General features: G+C 38.5%; 1 protein-coding gene across 1 annotated transcript in view; it reads right to left on the bottom strand.

Annotated features, from left to right (window-relative positions):
• The window catches only part of rnf144b (ring finger protein 144B), a 30,637-nt gene extending 14,439 nt beyond the window's left edge, over positions 1-16,198 (bottom strand). The window contains exons 1-2 of the mRNA XM_038267322.1: positions 15,911-16,198; positions 2,264-2,514 (exon numbers count right to left, since the gene is read on the bottom strand). Coding sequence (XP_038123250.1) covers positions 2,264-2,488 — 225 coding nt within the window. The 5' untranslated portion in view covers positions 2,489-2,514; positions 15,911-16,198. The remainder of the gene's footprint in view (positions 1-2,263; positions 2,515-15,910) is intronic.
• Between the last annotated feature and the right edge of the window lie 3,130 nt (positions 16,199-19,328).

Genomic DNA, 19,328 nt, shown 5'->3' with positions numbered 1-19,328 from the left:
GATAAATGCGTTGGATCCCTTTTGTAAAATCATCACTGCAGATGATGGAGCAAAGAACGAGCGCTCTAAATATACCCTGATCTATTTACGGTGCTTTTTAAGAACGTTAAGGATTCTTGTCAAATTCCTGAAGGCTTTTTTCTATGGAGGGTTTAATCAGCTCTTTGTTGGACTGACAATGAAACAAACAGCTTTAGTGACTTCTTTTTAAAACAAGACTGGATCAACACAGAGTTAAAAATAAACAGCCAGGTTCAAACTAAATCCTCTATAAATATCCTGGACACACAAACATCGATATTGGTTTTTAAAATGGACACACTGTACAGTACCAATTAAGTACATTTTTCATGAAATAAGTGTATTTTCCAATGTTTTGAGCAGGAAAGTAAGAAAATGTACCATTGAAAAAAAGTTTATTCCATTTTAAAATAAGAAAAAAAAACTTCTTGATCTTGTTTCAAGTGCTTATTATGTACACTGGAAAAAAAAATAATATTTCTTAAATTAAGTGTATTTACCCTTACTCTGAGTAGGTAAATGAGATAGTTTGCCAATGTAGTATTTTTACTCATAAAATAAGATAATTAGATCATATGCACTCGAAATAAGACAATGCAATTGTGTTTTCCTTTTTTAACCGTAAATTGTCTTGTTCTTTTGGCAAAATGTCTCTTTTACCTCCTAAATCCAAGAACAGAATGAACTTATTTTAAGAAAAAAGGACGTATCTATGTCTAGCATGTCTTTCGGTTGTGCTGTTCTTTTTTCATCTCGTTACAGGTGATGAAGCTGACTGAAAATTTTTTGTTATTGTCTCCTTTCTACCTTCTCTTTCTTTCATCTTTTCTCTTTTTTTTCTTTTTTCCTTTTTCTTCTTCTGTTTTTTTGCTCTATTTACATTGCAGTGTCCATATAAACTGTAAAACTCCCTGCATAAATATAATAAAGCAATTTATATGCATGAAACAAGTGGAGCAATATGGCAATTGCCATACTGCTACACTTGTGAAAGTAAAATCTGTTGGGCTCTTTTTGGCATCAAGACAATTATTCTTATTGCCACATCGCCAGACAGGACACTGTTAAAAAAAAAAAGAAAAGAAAAGAAAAAAGGACGTATCTAGATTTCTAATTTTTTCCAGAGTAATTATCTTACTTTAAAGGCAGAACTACTTATTCCTTTGGTAGATCATCTTATTTTCCTCCTCAAATTAGAGGCAAATACACGTTTAAAGAAATGATTTATCTTTTTTTTTTGCACTGCAACACTAAGAATCTGAAATGGATTCAACCCCACACAATGGAAAAAATTAAAATCTAGATATCATCTTTTCTTAAAATAAGTGCATTTGTTCTTGTATTGAGGAGGTAAAAGAGACATCCTGCCAATGGAAGAAGACAAATTAAAATTAAAATAAGAAAACACAATCACACTGTCTTATTTCAAGTGCATGTTATGTAATTATCTTATTTTAAGAGTAAAAACACAAATTCAATTGGCAAACTATCTCATTTACCTAATCAAATTAAGGGTAAATACACTTAATACATTTTTTTTTACTTATTTCTAGATCGTCTTTCCAGTGCACTGCAAAAACTCATCTAAAATAAGTAAAGTTTCTTAAAATAAAAAGTTTGAGCAGGTAAACAAGATAATTTGTCAAATAAATTTTACCTTCGAAATGAGATAATTAGGTATTATGCACTTGAACTAAGTAAATTAAACTATTTTTACTTATTCTTCACATAATTGATCTTGTTCCATTCATTCCATTCCAAATCGTCTAACCTACCTGCTCAAAAATACATTAATTTCAAGACAAATTTACCTAATTTTATGCATTAGAATAATTCATATTAATATTAGAAAAAAATGGATCTAAAAATAATTCAACAATAAGATACGTAAAATAAGGGAGTTCTTTTTCCTTAATTTGAGCGTACAAATACAACAATACGCTAATGGAGTGAGTAGTTTTGTCCTTGAAATAAGATAATTGGATATTATGCACATAAGAGAATTTAATGGAGGTTTTTTTCTTATCTTAAATTTAAATCATCTTATTCCATTGGTAAATTGTCTTATTTGCCTGCACAAAACAAGGAAAACTTAAATCAAGAAAAATCAGCAGTAAAGTACACTGTCCAGCCTGAGAACAGTAGGATCATCATTAAAGGTCTAGGATAAATAGAGTGCATGCTTCCATAGAAAACCTCCTTCAGATCTGCTGTGAATGCGGGACGTGTCATCGCTCCTCACCGCTGTGCAGAACATGCACTTGCAGCTCTGCAGCTCCCTGATGGCAGCAGGCGGCTGCAGGCTCAGGCACAGCTTGCAGAAGCCATCATCATCAGCAGCAGCAGCCTCGGCCATCGTCTGTGACGAATCCTCGTCCTCCAGGTTAATGGCGGGACTCCTGCTGGCCATGGCGGGGCGAGGCAGGGAAAGGGGATTGGGGTTGTTTCTAGGGTTTCCGCTGGTCATGCCGGCAATCTACAGTCCCCATGATCCTGAAAGCAGAAATGAAACTTTATTGGTTCACCTCTGTTTGCTTCCCCTTCTGGAACTTTGGGCTGATTCTGGAAAGTCTGTTCGCTTTGTATGACAGCTTTACAAACGTCAAGGATTTTCCATCTCTCTACATTATAACATTAGCATTTAGTCAGAAATCAGGCCTGATGTCTCTGTTGCAAATCCTGAGGTTATTATGGATCAGTTCAACTATTCTGAGAGCAAAGAATACCTGCAGTCTTAATTATTTGACATGGCTTAAAATAAAAATACGTTTATCATTACATCTTAGAAACAGTTTAGGAGTAAAAATCAGACATGAAAAACCAACCTATGGTAAATAAAATGTTGGCAGGTTTTCAGTTTGGTTTTCAACAATCTCACATCCCCATTTTTTTTCTACAATCACCGACATAAACATTATTAAATACCTGAAATCTGGGTCACCTCTACCCCTGCTTCACTTTAGATTAGGATTTTAAACCTTAATGTTATCAGCAACTTATTTGCTTTTTTTTTAATTTAAGTTTTACACCCTTATAAAAATATTGATATCATGATACAATTTTTAAAAACTCAATATCAAAACCCAGAAAAATATTCAATACTCTGTATTATCGATCAATGGGGACAAAAAAAAGACAAACAATTTAGGTTATTATAAATATTTTCATTACACTTAAATGCAAATACAAAATAAATGACCCAAATATAACACAATTGGACAATATTATTAATTTAAGAAATAGAAATAAATAAATAAATAAAAAACCCTGCAAAAATATGCAAACAAATCTTGTCTTTAGTATTGATACCATGCCAATTTAGCATCGCCTCGGCTACAAGCTTGAGTATCAATATTCCAGGCAACTGTATTTTGAATTAAATGGCATTTATGCTCCAAGATAAATAATAGAAACTATGGAAATCTCTTTCCTTTAAATAAAGACAACTCTTGCAAATCATTCTGGGATTATCTGCTCATCTAGTGACCATAGAAGATCACTACTTTTCAAGGTGCATTGTGGGAAATTTTGAATCCACTACTTTTTCATCCACTAGTGCGGGGGTCTTCCATAGTTTTCCAGGCTAAGGACCCCCAAACTGATGGTGAGATGGAGCGGGGACCCCCTAATTATATATATTGTATGAAATAGTGTTATATCAAACTGGTCCTAAAGTCACTCTATTACAGATGGAGTAATGTAACAAAAGTAATTTCTCCCTGGGATTATTAAAGTATTTCTGATTCCCGGTTGATGGGACAGGTGTTGTGAATGAAACGGTGCCCAGCTTAAAAGAGCTCCTGTGTGTCGCTGAATGTGTGCATGGATGACTTAAAGACATCTTCTGCCTCCATTTATCTGTTTACTGCAGTGTGTTGAATTCATGTTAATGTGGATTTAAAGACATTTCAATTAGTGGAAAAAATTGAAGGGGGAAACATAAAAAAAGGACCAATTCTCTTTACTTTATATATGCTTCCAATCGGTAGACAGCATGGGATCAATTTCCACTGTTATGCTGACGATACTCAGCTATATCTGTCTATAAATCCAGATGAAGCTAACCCATTACATAGATTACAGGCATGTCTTGAAGACATAAAAACCTGGATGACTCTTAACTTTCTGCTTCTGAATGCAGACAAAACAGAAGTTATAGTCTTTGGACCAGAGTCTCTGAAAAAGAAGCTGAGTAGCCAGTCACTTCATTTGGATGAGATTAAACTGATTTCAAATAATAAAGTAAAAAATCTTGGTGTTATTTTTGATCTGTCATTTAAATCCCATATCAAAGAGGTTTCTAGAATTTCCTTCTTTCATCTGAGGAATATTGCAAAAAATAGAAATATCCATTTCAGGGGTGATGCTGAGAAACTAGTCCATGCATTTGTTACTTCAAGGCTGGACTATTGTAATTCTTTACTATCAGGAAGTCCACAAACTGTAGTTAAAAGCCTCTGATCCAAAATGCTGCAGCCAGAGTTCTGATGAAAATTAAAAAGAGAGATCATATCTCTCCTATCCTGGCTTCTCTTCATTGGCTTCCTGTTAAATCAAGAATAGAATTTAAAATCCCCCTTCTCACATATAGAACCTTAAATGGCCAAGCTCCATCTTATATCAGAGATCTGATTGTTCCTTATGTTCCTAACAGAGCACTTCGCTCTCAATCTGCAGGTTTACTAGTGGTTCCTAGAGTTTCTAAAAATAGAATGGGAGGCAGATCCTTTAGTTATCAGGTTCCTCTCTTGTGGAACCAACTACCAGTTTTAGTCCGTGAGGCAGGCACCATGTCTACTTTTAAGGATAGGCTTAAAACTTTCCTTTTTGAAATCAGTTTCCCATCCAAATCAAGTGACTGACTAATCAGCTTATAGTTAGAGTGGCTCAGGTTATCCTGAGCTATCTCTATAGTTATGCTGCTATAGGCTTAGACTGCTGGAGGACGTAGGGACCCCTATTTCATCATTCTGTTTAATTCCATCTCTATTCTCCCACTCTACAGAATCTGTTAGTTTAATCTCTAACGTTCTGCTCTCTCTGCTTTTTCTCAGAGTAGCTTCATCTGGTCTGTTCTGTTTGGCTGTGACTCCATCCTGGAGAGAAATATCAGCTGTGCTGCTGTCATCACCTTTGTTCATAGATGTTGGAGATCTGCCTGTTTTCAGTGTAGTCCTGTTTCTCTGACTGTGACTGGCTGGATGTGCTCTCTTCATCCTCTGACATGGGAGCTGGCTCAGAGCTCGTCTGCCTGGCTGTGTGTTTCCTGGACGGGCCGCCTTTTACAGTTTTCTTTTGTATCTCTGCTTCTGTCTCCTTTAACCCCAGTCGGCCTCAGCAGATGGCCGCTCACACTGAGCCTGGTTCTGATGGAGGTTTCTTCCTGTTAAAGGGGAGTTTTTCCTCTCCACTGTCGCTACAGGAATGCTTAGTGTGAGGGATTGCCTTCGAGTCAATGAGTCGATGCAATTAACTGGTTTTCCTTAGATAGAAAATTTTAATCAATTTGACTGGATGATCTGGTGAACTGTAAAGTGTCTTGAGATGACGTGTTGTAAATTGGCGCTATATAAATAAACTGAATTGAACTGAATATAGAGTTCTATATAGGGGGTTAGGGCAGGCATTTGAACACAACCCCATATAATTTTGCAGCTAGCTTAGCTTTTTTCCCAAAATGATGAAAAAGTCTTTTTTTTTTAAACTATTTAACAATATTCATTTAATGAGACATCCGTGTTAATTATCATAAAGCTGCAGCTAACATGAATGAGTGGTTCTAAACCATTAATATCCCACAATCCACTGCTTTCCTTGGCTATCAATGAACAACATCCATTGTGCAGCAACTGAAGTCTGTAGCTCTCGCCGGTTTCTTTTTTCTTCTCATTATAGGCGATAAAAACTGTTACCAAGAATAGAGTCTCAGCGAGTCTAGTTTAAAGTCTTCAAAGACCTGGTCCAACTCCAGTCTTTTTATTTTTTGTGACTCAAGTGCTGCTCGAGGCGGAGTCATAAACTCAAGTTGCAATTTATTAAATAAAAAATAAGTAACTAATAATAAGAGCAGTTAAAAAGTCAATCTCCATTACACTCCATATAGCCCGGTGATAAATGATAGTGATAGTCCTAGCTAAAACATAGCAACATTCAAGTAACATTTAAAGAATATGGATATTTTAATGGCAAAAATGAATGTCAATGTAATAACAAGAAACGCCAACCTGCCTAAATATAATAATAAAAATAACAAAAGTGCTTCTAAAGAAATTCATGAAAAACACTCAGAGTGAAAGAAACAACATTTATTTGGTACAACTTAACCTTAATTAATGCTGATACTGGCACTGACACTTTTTAGTTTATAAACCTACATATAATGTTAACTAGGCTTATTAACTTTAACTTTTCAATGAGCTTTTTACCTTTTTTCTTGACTTGTTAACCTTTTTTTAACTTAATTTACAGTAGGTAATGGGGCTCATCTAATCGGTCAAATGCTAAAATCAGATGTTAAGCCATGTAGCCAATGTCTGGATATAGATCTTGTGATTCTAGAACTCACTGAGGTATGGGGGCGGGGGGACATTTGTAAGGGGGATCGAAAACGGTAACTTGCCCTAAAAAGGATTAAAGCTGTTTTAAAAAAGCCTTTCATTGATTAAGCAAAGAAAAGTTAATAACTTCTCAGCGTATATTCAGCGTCTTTCAGTAAAAGACGAGTGAAGTTATTGAAATTTTTGGCTAAATTAAACAAAATATGAAAAAAGAAAAAAGGCTTTGGCCTTGTCACATGAAGGTATTTTTATTTTTGTATTTTTGAACAGCCTGACTTTATAGAAAGATTTGGTTTTAAGGCTCCATGCACATGCAGGAAGTGGTGGATGCTGTGCAGAACGTTTCACCTCATTCTGGTTGCAGGGCTGCGCTGTGATAAAGGGGCCATTCTGCACCCAAACAGCTTCTGTTTGATGACAGCTGGGTGCATCCAATAAGAAAGAATCCACACAAAATCCAAAACACTTGTCAGTTTTTTTCTAGGTATCTCTTAGTGGCCTATTTTCTCTTTGCCTAATGTATGATGACATAAAGCAACTTTATTCTATTTAAATATCTGAAGCTTAGTCGGTTTTGTGTGTGAATCTGTTCATATGTTTAATTAGCTCTACAATTTAGTCCTATTTTTTTTTATTAAATTCAAAGCAATATATTTTTATCTCAGCTGTCAATTCTGTAGAGACTAACCAACAGGAACAAGGAATGTATTTTATAGAGAAAATGTTTTCACTCTGGTTGCAAAGAAAACAATATTTCAGAGTAAAAATGTATCTTGAGAGAACTTTTTTCGCCCTTGGAAATCATTTTCCAAATGTAAAATTATCTTTTATTAAAGATAAAATATCTTTTCTCAAAACTTTTCTTTATCCTCAAATAACACGTTTTTGTATCCGTATGAAACTTTGTTCTCTCCGATACATTAACCCTACTTTAAACATGATTTTCCCCTTTTAACTGTTTTTTCCCCTTGAAACTAATTAAAACACAAATAAAACTCTATGCTCTGCTGCCTTTCCAAGTTGCCACATTAATCTTTGTGGTTGTAATACTGGTGGAACCTGATTAAGGTGTTAAGTACTAAGCTAAATACGCCCAACCAGCTGAAAGGATGAGTTTTCCAATCACAGTGATCTTTGCTCCTAACAGCTGGATGCAAATTTGAATCTGATACAGAGTCGGAAAACTAGCCTTTGGGCAAACTGTGGTCTGTTTATGTAAAACTTATACATTTATCATTTGCATTCTGAGTCTGAACATGGATAAATGGGATTAGCATTGAACCCATTGTTATGCCTCACAGGTATTAGATAAATAGGAAAATAGGACTGAATATGAAAATGGACTCTACAAGAAGATCAAACTGGTAAAACCCTGTGTTCTCAGACTGCAGGTGAAATAAACCTCTTTAGAGGAATTTCTCAAAGGAGGATTATTCTATGGCTGGACGTAAATGGCCTGTTATGGAGTCTGTGTAGCATTACTGAAGCAATTCAATTCGATTACCAAATTAGTTACATTATTCCAATTATATATATACACACACACAGGAAAAATGATCTAGAAATAAGTTAAAATTTCTTAAATTAAGTATATTTACCCTTAATTTGAGCAGGTAGTATGCACTTGAAATAAAACAATGCAACTGTGTTTTCTTATTTTAAATGTAAATTGTGTTGTTCTATTGGCATAGTGTCTCTTTTACCTCCTCAATTCAAGAACAAATGTAGTTATTTTAAGAATAAAGGACTTATCTAGATTTCGATTTTTTTCCAGTGATATATATTAGAATATCAGAGTAGTCAATATCAGAAATATTAGATCTTTACTTTGAAAAAACCAAAAGCAGCGCCTCCTGCCTGTCTGGCTGCAAACTGCGCTGCTCTCAGGAATACTAGAGAGGACAGTCTGAAGGCAATTGGAAGGTAGCTAAATACAGGTGCTGGTCATAAAATTAGAATATCATGAAAAAGTGGATTGATTTCAGTAATTCCATTTAAAAAGTGAAACTTGTATATTATATTCATACATTACATACAAACTCATATATTTCAGATGTTTATTTTGTTTAATTTTGATGATTACAAATGACAACAAATGAAAATCTCAAATTCATCATATCAGAAAATTAGAATATTGTGAAAAGGTTCAAAATTGATGGCCCCTGGTGCCACACTCTAATCAGCTAATTAACTCAAACCACCTGCAAAAGCCTTTAAATGGTCTTTCAGTCTAGTTCTATAGGCTACACAATCATGGGGAAGACTGCTGACTTGACAGTTGTCCAAAAGACGACCATCGACACCTTGCACAAGGAGGGCAAGACACAAAAGGTCATCGCTAAAGAGGCTGGCTGTTCACAGAGCTCAGTGTCCAAGCACATTAATAGAGAGGCGAAGGGAAGGAAAAGATGTGGTCGAAAAAAGTGTACAAGCAAGAGAGATAACCGCACCCTGGAGAGGATTGTGAAACAAAACCCCTTCAAAAATGTGGGGGAGATTCACAAAGAGTGGACTGCAGCTGGAGTGAGTGCTTCAAGAACCACCACACACAGACGTATGAAAGACATGGGTTTCTGCTGTCGCATTCCTTGTGTCAAGCCACTCTTGAACCACAGACAGCGTCAGAAGCATCTAAAGAGAAACAGGACTGGACTGCTGGTGAGTGGTCCAAAGTCATGTTCTCTGATGAAAGTAAATTTTGCATTTCCTTTGGAAATCAAGGTCCCAGAGTCTGGAGGAAAAGAAGAGAGGCACTTCATCCACGTTGCTTGAAGTCCAGTGTAAAGTTTCCACAGTCAGTGATGGTTTGGGGTGCCATGTCATCTGCTGGTGTTGGTCCATTGTGTTTTCTGAGGTCCAGGGTCAACGCAGCCACATACCAGGAAGTTTTAGAGCACTTCATGCTTCCTGCAACTGACCAACTTTTTGGAGATGCAGATTTCATTTTCCAACAGGACTTGGCACCTGCACACAGTGCCAAAGCTACCAGTACCTGGTTGAAGGACCATGGTATCCCTGTTCTTAATTGGCCAGCAAACTCTCCTGACCTTAACCCCATAGAAAATCTATGGGGTATTGTGAAGAAGAAGATGCAATACACCAGACCCAACAATTCAGAAGAGCTAAAAGCCACTATTAGAGCAACCTGGGCTATCATAACACCTGAGCAGTGCCACAGACTGATCGACTCCATGCCACGCCGCATTGCTGCAGTAATACAGGCCAAAGGAGGCCCAACTAAATACTGAGTGCTTTACATGCTCATACTTTTCATGTTCATACTTTTCAGTTGGCCAACATTTCTATAAATCCTTTGTTTTTATTGGTCTTCAGTAATATTCTAATTTTCTGATATGATGAATTTGAGATTTTCATTTGTTGTCATTTGTAATCATCAAAATTAAACAAAATAAACATCTGAAATATATGAGTTTGTATGTAATGTATGAATATAATATACAAGTTTCACTTTTTAAATGGAATTACTGAAATCAATCTACTTTTTCATGATATTCTAATTTTATGACCAGCACCTGTATGTGTGAGCTGAATCCATTTTTGTTTAAGCGCATAAAAACAACAATACAATATGCTGATGAAGATTCTCAGTCATCCAGGTCATAGTCATTCCGTAAAAATTCCAAAAAAAAAAAAAAAAAAATTCAAAAAAAATTTCAAAAAAAATTTCAAAAAAATTTCAAAAATTTTTTCAAAAAGTCCAGTGGATATTTTTTTTTTTTTTTTTTTTTTTTGTATTTTTACGGAATAAAAAAAATACGACCTTGATGTTAAAGCACATTAAATTTGACAGTTATGTGGTAACTAATATCGCTTGGTCTTCATGGGTTTTAAACAGCATGACAAAGATAAATGTTGTGCAATTTTGGCATTAAGACTACCTTTAGGTCCCATTTTCAGAAGGACCCAGATGTTGAGGTAATGATAGATGGAAATGACCCCCTCATGCATATTTTTTACTCTGACTCCTGCCTTTCACTGAACTACAGGGTCTGACCAGGAGATGGCGCTTCTCTTTAGATCTTGATGCTTTGGTGACGCTGTGGTTAGTGCACATGACCCATGTACGTAGGCCTTAAGGCTGATTTATACTTCTAAACCAGGTCATCTGCGTGTGTCGCAGCTAATGCAGATATGCCCCCGCCCCTTCTGCAGACACACTACTGCACCTCTCCCAAACTGTAGGTGACCGCAGACAGTGCCGCAGACAGGAGGCATCTGATTGGTCAAATACACGCTCTACACCAGCAGTCACCAACCTTTTTACAGCTGAGGGCTAACTCAGGGGCACTGAGTCACAGGAAGGGCTACCAATACTGACATATGAGTGGCAAGGGTCAATGTTCACCTAAACTTCATATATTATATACATATCTTTATCGTTTCTTTAAATTTCTAATTTTCTTTTAGACATTTTCATTTTGAAATCTCTATAAATGCTTAAATGCCATATATGATTAAATGATGAAATGTTCTATAACCCTGTTAAAAAAAGAAGAGCAACAGAATACAGTGAAATTTCAGCTCACTGTTGAGTTGTTCTATTTTCAGAAGACTCTAAGGACACCCCTTGTGGTCCTTGAGGGCCCCTTGGTGCCCGCGGGCACCATGTTGGTGACCCCTGCTCTACACTGTGCATATTTCCTGTTTGGTACCTTACAGGCTTGTTTTTTTTTTTGTATGACCGCTCATGAAGTTGGACCAGGTAGTACAGCGAGGTGCGCAAGAATGCTGGGACCCTTTTCCCACCTGGATCCCCGCTCTTTTTGGCCCTCACCTCCCTCCATTGTCTCACAAACTTTCCCCCACTTCCTCATCGCCTCAACCGTTTCTAGACCCAGAGCTAGTTCCTGATTTTCCCCTTTTGCAATATGGCATGGAGTAAACATAGCGCAGACCACGCTTCAATGCTGGACACAAATCTAAAATGTGGAATCCACTCATTACATCAAACTGGGGAACTTGGACTTCCTACTTCAAATATACTGTACCAATAATAAGGAAGTTGTTTTTTTAGTGACAAAACACAACAAATCTGTTTTAAACGTTTCTGACAGAATTAGCCATTACGGCTGAATCAACAAGTACTTGCTATAAAAAAGGTTTGGGGCTCTTCATGCCTGAACTAACTTTGGAAGCTTTTAATATTCAGGAAAATCAGCTAAATGACTGTTCATATTCTCATGACAAACCACCATAAGCTGCTATACTTTGTGCTTTCTCTTCCTCCTCAGTAAGCATGATACTGAGGTTAAGCCTTTTTTACTTTTAAACTGCCTGAAAATGTTGCTGCTCTGCACATCAGCTGACATCAGGTGCAATTTGGAGGTGTGTGTGTCACGTTTTCCCCAGCTGCTTTGATTGTGCAGCCCGGGCCGGCACAACCCACTCTAAAGCTGTTAGCCCAACATGTAGGATCAGAGGATAAGGGATGTGCATTGCAGGGCTCATGAACGAGACAAAGATAGACTAGAAGAAGAAATATTTTGCACGTTATGGAATGGAAATGTTCATTTACTGTCTGAAAGCTGTACAAAACTAAATTATGTTTTGTAGACACTGTCTACAAAACGACAATAAAAGATGTCTGAGTCTAAGTGAAGTTAGATGACTTTTTATACAGTTATCAGGAAAGATCGTCTGGTTTTTAGTTTTTCTTTCTACAGATATGTAAAGATTCATTTATAAACAAATATGAACGTTTTACTTGTTGGATTGAGTGCATTTAAGACACCAAACCTTTAGGATGTCAGGATTTTAATAGACTTCAGACCTAATCCCTTAAATAAATCTTTGATCTCATACAAAAACCTTTTCCTTGGTGAGAAAACAATTTTGTTTTTTTTAAATGGTTGGGAGAGAGAAAGATAACCTTATCAAGAATCATTCCACCCTTTCCAAAAAAACATGAGCAATGAATCCATAATCTGGGATTTGTGTTTAATCCTGGAAAGAACGGTGGCTGGACGCAGAACGGGGTCACACAGGAAGCTGTGGTGCTGAAAAACAAACTCTGCAGCCTGAACGGCTGCTGAAATCACAGCCTTTCTCACTCAGTGCTGAGAAAGTTGGCAGGAAACTCTGCAGGTGTCCGACCACTGCAACCACCTTCAAACTTTAATAAAGAAGCCATTTTTTTATTCATATTTATTATGGATTTGCATTCGTCTTAAACGCTGATCTTTGTTGAGCCTGTGAAATAGCAAGATCGGCAGCTTTTTCTGCACAGTCATTGCCTAATATCCTTTGGCACTTTCTTGCAGACCAGCTGAGCCGTCGGCTATCATCATGCCACAAGTCTGTCAGCTTGTTCCATCCTGCCTGAGTCCTACATCCAATCCTGTGGTCTAACACTGGAAAATAACAGCCTTCCTTCACTTAGCCTCCCTCAATGGAAACTCCCCTGTGTCATTAATAACACAGTGGGGCTTTTGTTCAGGAGAAACTCCACGGTTGAACTTGAGATAACATATACAACCAGTCAATAGTTCAGAGCAGATTTAATGGAGTGGTTTTACAGACTCGTGCCTGCAGAATGGAACCATGTGTTATAGGTAGATTGGTTTCCCAGCGTAACCAGGCAACCAGCAGTCTGAAGTTTGAAGGATTTCCATCAGAAGGTCTACGAGGCCACCTGACTGCTACCTTTGCAGACACACTGGAAAAACAATCTAGAAATAAGTAAAAAATTCTTAAATTAAGTGTATTTACCCTTGATTTTAATAGGCAAATGAGATAATTTGCCAATCGAATGAGTATTTTTACTCTTAAAATAAAATAATTAGATAATATACACTTGAAATAAGACAATGCAGCTGTGTTTTCATATTTTAAATCTAAATTGTCTTGTTCCATTGGCAAAATGTCTCTTTTTTCACCTCAATTCAAGAACAAATGCACTTATTTTAAGAAAAAAGGACTTATTTAGATTTTGTTTTTTTTCCAGTGCAGTTGCTGCTCAGGAGCAGAGGCTTTGCCAGACATTTTTTATAAGGGTGTCCAGGCACTCATCAATGTACTCTGAGGGGTGGCCGATAGCAGATAGGCACCAGAACCTCAGGGTCATTCTACACTGTTCCAACCACCAAAACATCCACATTTCCTAAATAAAGACAAACTATACCTTCCTACAGCTTTTGCTAACAAACACACGCATATATTTAAACATCTGTAATTTCTAGATAAAAGATATAGTGGATAAATTCTGGGGCGTAAATCTTTTCCATTATTATTACTTACCTACTTGTATGAATAAATATTCTGCATAAAAGTGATATTTACAAGCACTAATATCTACATAAATTGATTATTTTATAAGTTTTTATTATGTGTTATTTATCTTTGATTTCACTGAAGACATCTAGATGAGTTAATGATAATTTTCTTTTTACCCCATATAAGAAACAATCTAGTTCTGAAAAGATGAATTCTTCACTTATCATCTTTGATGTTAGTATATTGATGTGTATAATTAACCGTAAAAAATTAAAATGTTTTGAATATTCCACTTTAGAATATTACTGCTGCCACCGTCTGTATTAGCGGGAAATTAAATGGTAGGGGTGGCCAATGATTGGCTAAAGCCGGGCTTACACTGTGCGAGAATTTTCTGATTGGGTCGACTTTCAGCATGATCGTGCGTCGTGCATCGTGTAGTGGCCTCTCACCACCACCTCCCGATCAGGAACCCGACCGTCGTGGGCAAATCGCTCAGTGCACAAACAATGATTCTTCTTCTTCCTCTCAGATGAAAACACAGAAGCATGGCGGGGGTGTAAGTGAAACAGAGTTCTCTCCGTAAAATCGACAGGCCGTAGTCGCCATGTTTGCTCAGCCATGTCTTTGTCCAAACACGTTGTCACCTTTTCTTTTTAGGGCTTTCAGCACAAAATTGCACAAATTGCCAAGGCAACGCGTTTCACTTTAGTGAGCTTCATATTCCTCTTCTACTCGTTAGGGATAGATGAGTCCGATTAGCACCATATCACTGCCAAGCTGAGTCTGACGTGTTTTTTTTTTTAGACGAACAAACCGCGGGGTTTCATCATAAAGTGTGAGTTCACAGCTGCATGTAACAATTGAAAGCAATCGCACAGTGTATGTGTGGTAATGTGGCCTTTTTGGTAAGTTTATTGCATGTATTCTAATTTTTGATTTTCTTTCTTTTTGAACTTGTTTGCTTGTTTTCAATTTTGTGTGTTGCATGTTTTTTTTTTTTTTGATTTTGTTTGGCCACATTGCCACTCACACCTGGACACGCCCACAGCAACGGCACAGGTGTTCCCCATCAACCAAGCAGCGTGCCGACTGGGACGCTGATTAAAAAGGCAGCTGTTTGGTTGGAGAGACACACCGGACATGGGAAGGCCGATCACGGAGGGAGCCGGACGGAGCGGGTGAGAGAGAAGCAGCGGGAGAGGTTTGGGGACTGACGGCCGGAGGCCCGCTGGAGCGAGGTGCAGGGACGCACGCCGGAGCGAGGTGAAGAGGCCCGTCATGGAGCGAGGCGCAGAGGCACGCTGGCGAGAGGCGCGTGTTGGAGGTGACCTCGCTAAGGCCAGCTATGCTGGAGAGGCCCACACGCGCAGCGTGCCGGAACGAGGATCCAGCGCTGGGGTGGACGGTGCCCTCCATTGTACCCGCCAAGTGTGCGTCTTTTAACAGACTGGGCCATTGACTCTGCTGTATTGCTTTATTGGACTTTAATCGATTAAACTTTTTAAAGCTCTGCTCACAATCGCAGCAGTCTGTTTGGTTTTATGGGCCACATATGCCCGGATTAAGGGTAGCCATGGCCCCCCCTGACCCCCCATCTAGCTCCGCCCCTGCTCAGGAGGACCAACGGTCTAGATCCAGGTCTGGATGGGACCAGTGAAGGTGGTTCCTTTTGCTCCCTGCTGATCAAAGCATCATTGTGAACTGGTGAGGCTGCAGATGGAAAACTAAGTGAGGCTGGTGAAAAGCCCCTGCTGTTTAAACACAGACAGCCAGTGTGCTGCAGGAGCAGCAGCTGTGTGCGTGTGTGCAGCACAAATCATATGGCATCACTGCTAAGTTCACACTCCTACCCATTAATCTGAATGTTTTCCTTAATCTGAGAAAGATGAAACACGACTACTTGATACTGACAGAGAGGGAAACGAAAATGCAACTAAATTAGCATTGATATCTTCCTAAATTTATATCCACACATAAATATTTGAATAAAATCACCCTGATCAGAAGAGAGAACACAAAATACACCTAACAGACAGACGTCATGATGATTTCAGGTGTTGTTAAAGATGTTTAAAGGAAAAGGCAGGAGGACCTACCTTGCCTTTGGTGAGGGAGCAGCTTGATTCCAGGTCCGCAGTGGCAGCGATCTTATTTATGAGGCACAGGAACATGTGTGGCTGAAACAATCTGCCTCTGATTAAACAGCTTCACGGCTTTCCTCCCAGAGCCTGAGTTAGGTGAGCCGATAGAGAGGTGAGAGCAGCAGCAGCAGCAGGCGGCTCTACAGGGCTCTCCTGTCAGGCCCTCTCCTCTAGAGGAGCTCCTGTCTCAGCTGAGTCCGTCCAGGAAGCTCCGCTCACTCTCTGAGCTGAGCTCAACTCTCTGCTGCTCCTGCTGGCTGACTGGCTCCGCTCATGATGCGTTCAGGTGCGGCACGGAAAAATGACACTTCCCGGTTGATTTGATCTTTTCTGTATGGGATACACGTGGTTGCTCAGTGGCACAGTGGGTAGCACTGCTGCATTGCAGCAAGAAGGTTCTGGGTTTGATTCCTGGCCCGTGTTCTTTCTGTATGGAGTTTGCTTGTTCTCCCTCAGCATGTGTGGGTTCTCTCTGGGTACTCTGGCTTCCTCCCACAGTCCAAAAACATGACTGTTAAGTTAATTGGCTTCTCTAAATTGTCCTTAGGTGTGAGTGTGTGCATGAATGGTTGCTTTTCCTGTGTTGCCCTGCGATGGACTGGTGACCTGTCCAGGGCGTACCCCGCCTCTCGCCCATTGACAGCTAGAGATAGGCACCAGCACCGCTCGTGACCCCAATTGGATGTAAGGTGATGGATGTATGGAATACAAAAATGTTTCATAGGGGTGGCCAGAAGGGGCCACTGAAAATCTTGGGGTAGCACAAAAAACACAGCCATAATTTCAGGGTAATTTGCTTAATTATATTTAGTTACTTTAACACAATTGTTTTACGTTTGCAGGGTAGGACATAAAACAATTGTGTTAAAGTAACTACATATGATTAGGTAAATGGCAAAAGCGGTTGCATTATTTTTTTTTTGTGTACTATTGTGGTAAATCTACTCATATCTTGGTTTATTGTGTGGTTTTTAATGTTACATGGCTGGCTGTGCATAATGGGATTAAATGCTAAACTGATGCAACAAAAAATTTACACTGGCCAGTGGAGTGGCCAAGGCATTGCACAGGGTAGCTGTGGCTCGTCTCATAAGAAAAAACAAATTATATTAGAACTATATCATCACAATATTAGTGACTATATATATCACTAATGTATATATTAGTGTTGCACCGATACCAGTATCGGGCGGGGCCCCGATCCAGCACTAACATGGTGGTATCAGTAACAGCGAGTACCAACACATAGGGCACTGATACCATTTTGGAGCCAAAACTCAGGGTCTCTAAGAGTTTATTCAATTATTAATATAATTTGACTATTTTACTGTTGCACTAGTATTATGCATGTTATATAAGTTGATGAACTTCAGATATATTTGTTCGTTGATTAACGAATATATCTGAGGTTATGAATTTAATTGTTTTAGAGACTTTATTAGCTTACAGGACTAGTGCTGAGCAACATTATGAAAGATCTGCCCATGCAAGGACAGGGTAAAGTACTTCTACTCTTTTTTATTGCTTTTTATTGTTTATTTAATCTACAAGGCAAGGCAGGTAGAAAACAGCCAAGGTTGTGTCGAAACAAGAGGTCTCAGTTTAGCATAAGCCGTAGCTCTGGCAGGGACGCAGCCAGGAATTTGCGGCCCAATGAAAGACATTGATATTGCCCCCCCTACCCCGTCCCACACCACCAACCACCCAAAGAAAAAAATTTATTCAAGCTTTAAAACTCCTATAAAGATGCATTGAAGAGTATCATTCACATTTTTAAATTCTTGGCAAAGCGAAAAATTTAAACATACATTAACTTTAAAACCTAACATTAAAAATCATTGTCTCAAAATAATTACAGCTTAAAGAAATAAAAACATAGCTGTATCTATGTACAAATGAGAAGACAATAGGTTTTGGGTTGTGAAAATATTGCCCTGTAAGGTTTGACTATATCTTTATTAAAGAACAGATTATTTTTATGCTGGCCATGAGAACTTTTCATGCATTAATATGTGTAATGACAAAACATGTATTTTTGGTGTTGCTGCTTTAGGCTGCTCATGAGATTAAGATTTATAGGTGACGTTTAATAATTGTGATGTAATTTAAATATAAATATCTAACTTAACATTTTTTATTATTGACACAGATTTTAATACTATATATTTATGCATTATTTCGCTGTTTAGTGCTCAAATATAATGGAGAACACAAGGATAATTTATTTTACAGCTAGATTTTATTTTTATATTTGTAACATATAGCAGGATATATCTTTTCTTCTTCTTTTTGGGCCCCCCTCAATCAAGGGCCCTTGGAATCTTCCTAACCCCCCCACAGCACTTCTTATCTCTGTTGTATTTATTGTAACTATAAATCAGTTCTTTACACGCAGTGAGTACAGAAATAGTCAAAAGTTTTACTGAAGTAAGAGTAGAAACACTTTGTAAGAATATTACTCCAGTTACAGCTTATCAGGTTATGCAAAACTACTCAAAAGTGTACTCAACTATCTAACTTTATTGCAGAGACAACAGCTTGATCCTGAACGTGGAGAAGACCAAGGAGATCATCATGGACTTCAGGAAGAACCGGCCTAACCACGCTCCATTGGTCATCAACAGGTCCGCTGTAGAGGTGGTCAGCTGCACCAAATTCTTGGGGGTGCACATCACAGACACCCTCACCTAGAATGTAAACACCACCTCACTGGTCTAAAGGGCACAGAAGCTCATGTACTTCCAGCGGAGGATGAGGAGAGCCCACCTGCCCCCACCCATCCTCACCACCCTCTACAGAAGCACCATAGAGAGCGTTCTGACCAGCTGTCTCACTGTGTGGTGTGGAGGCTGCAGCGCCTCAGACTGGAAGAAAGTGAGGAGAGTAGTAAGAACAGCAGAGAAGATCATCAGGGCTCCTCTTCCCTCCATCAAAGACATTTTATCCCACCGCTGCGTGTCCTTAACCTGACTTCGCCAGATGGATTTGCTCCGCATATCCATCTGGAAACCTTCTGTTGAAGTAATTTTGGTTAGGGGCGAAAATACTGGTGAGCTGATTGGCCTATGTTGGTAATAGACGGGTCAAATAAACCAATCAGATCAACGAAGCATATGATGTACTAACAGAGCGACGAAGAGGAGCCAATTGATAGATCAAACTCTTGCCAAAACCAGTCGGGAGAAGAGCAAAAACATCTTTTGCTCTTCTTTCAGTGAAGAAATACTCTGTAATTCTGATAAAACTTGCTCGATAGCCACGCTAACGCTAGTTTCATCGGCTGAAGCCGCCATGTTCTTTAAACTGAACTGTCACGCTTCTCGTTGCGTCACACCTCAACCCGCCTCAAAGCCAACGCTGTTTGGACGTTCGT

Source organism: Cyprinodon tularosa, unplaced genomic scaffold (genome assembly GCF_016077235.1).
Source record: "Cyprinodon tularosa strain WSP-4 unplaced genomic scaffold, ASM1607723v1 ctg669, whole genome shotgun sequence".
NCBI lineage: Eukaryota > Metazoa > Chordata > Actinopteri > Cyprinodontiformes > Cyprinodontidae > Cyprinodon > Cyprinodon tularosa.
Note: the sequence above shows the minus strand (reverse complement) of the source record. Positions and strands in the feature narration are given on the sequence as shown.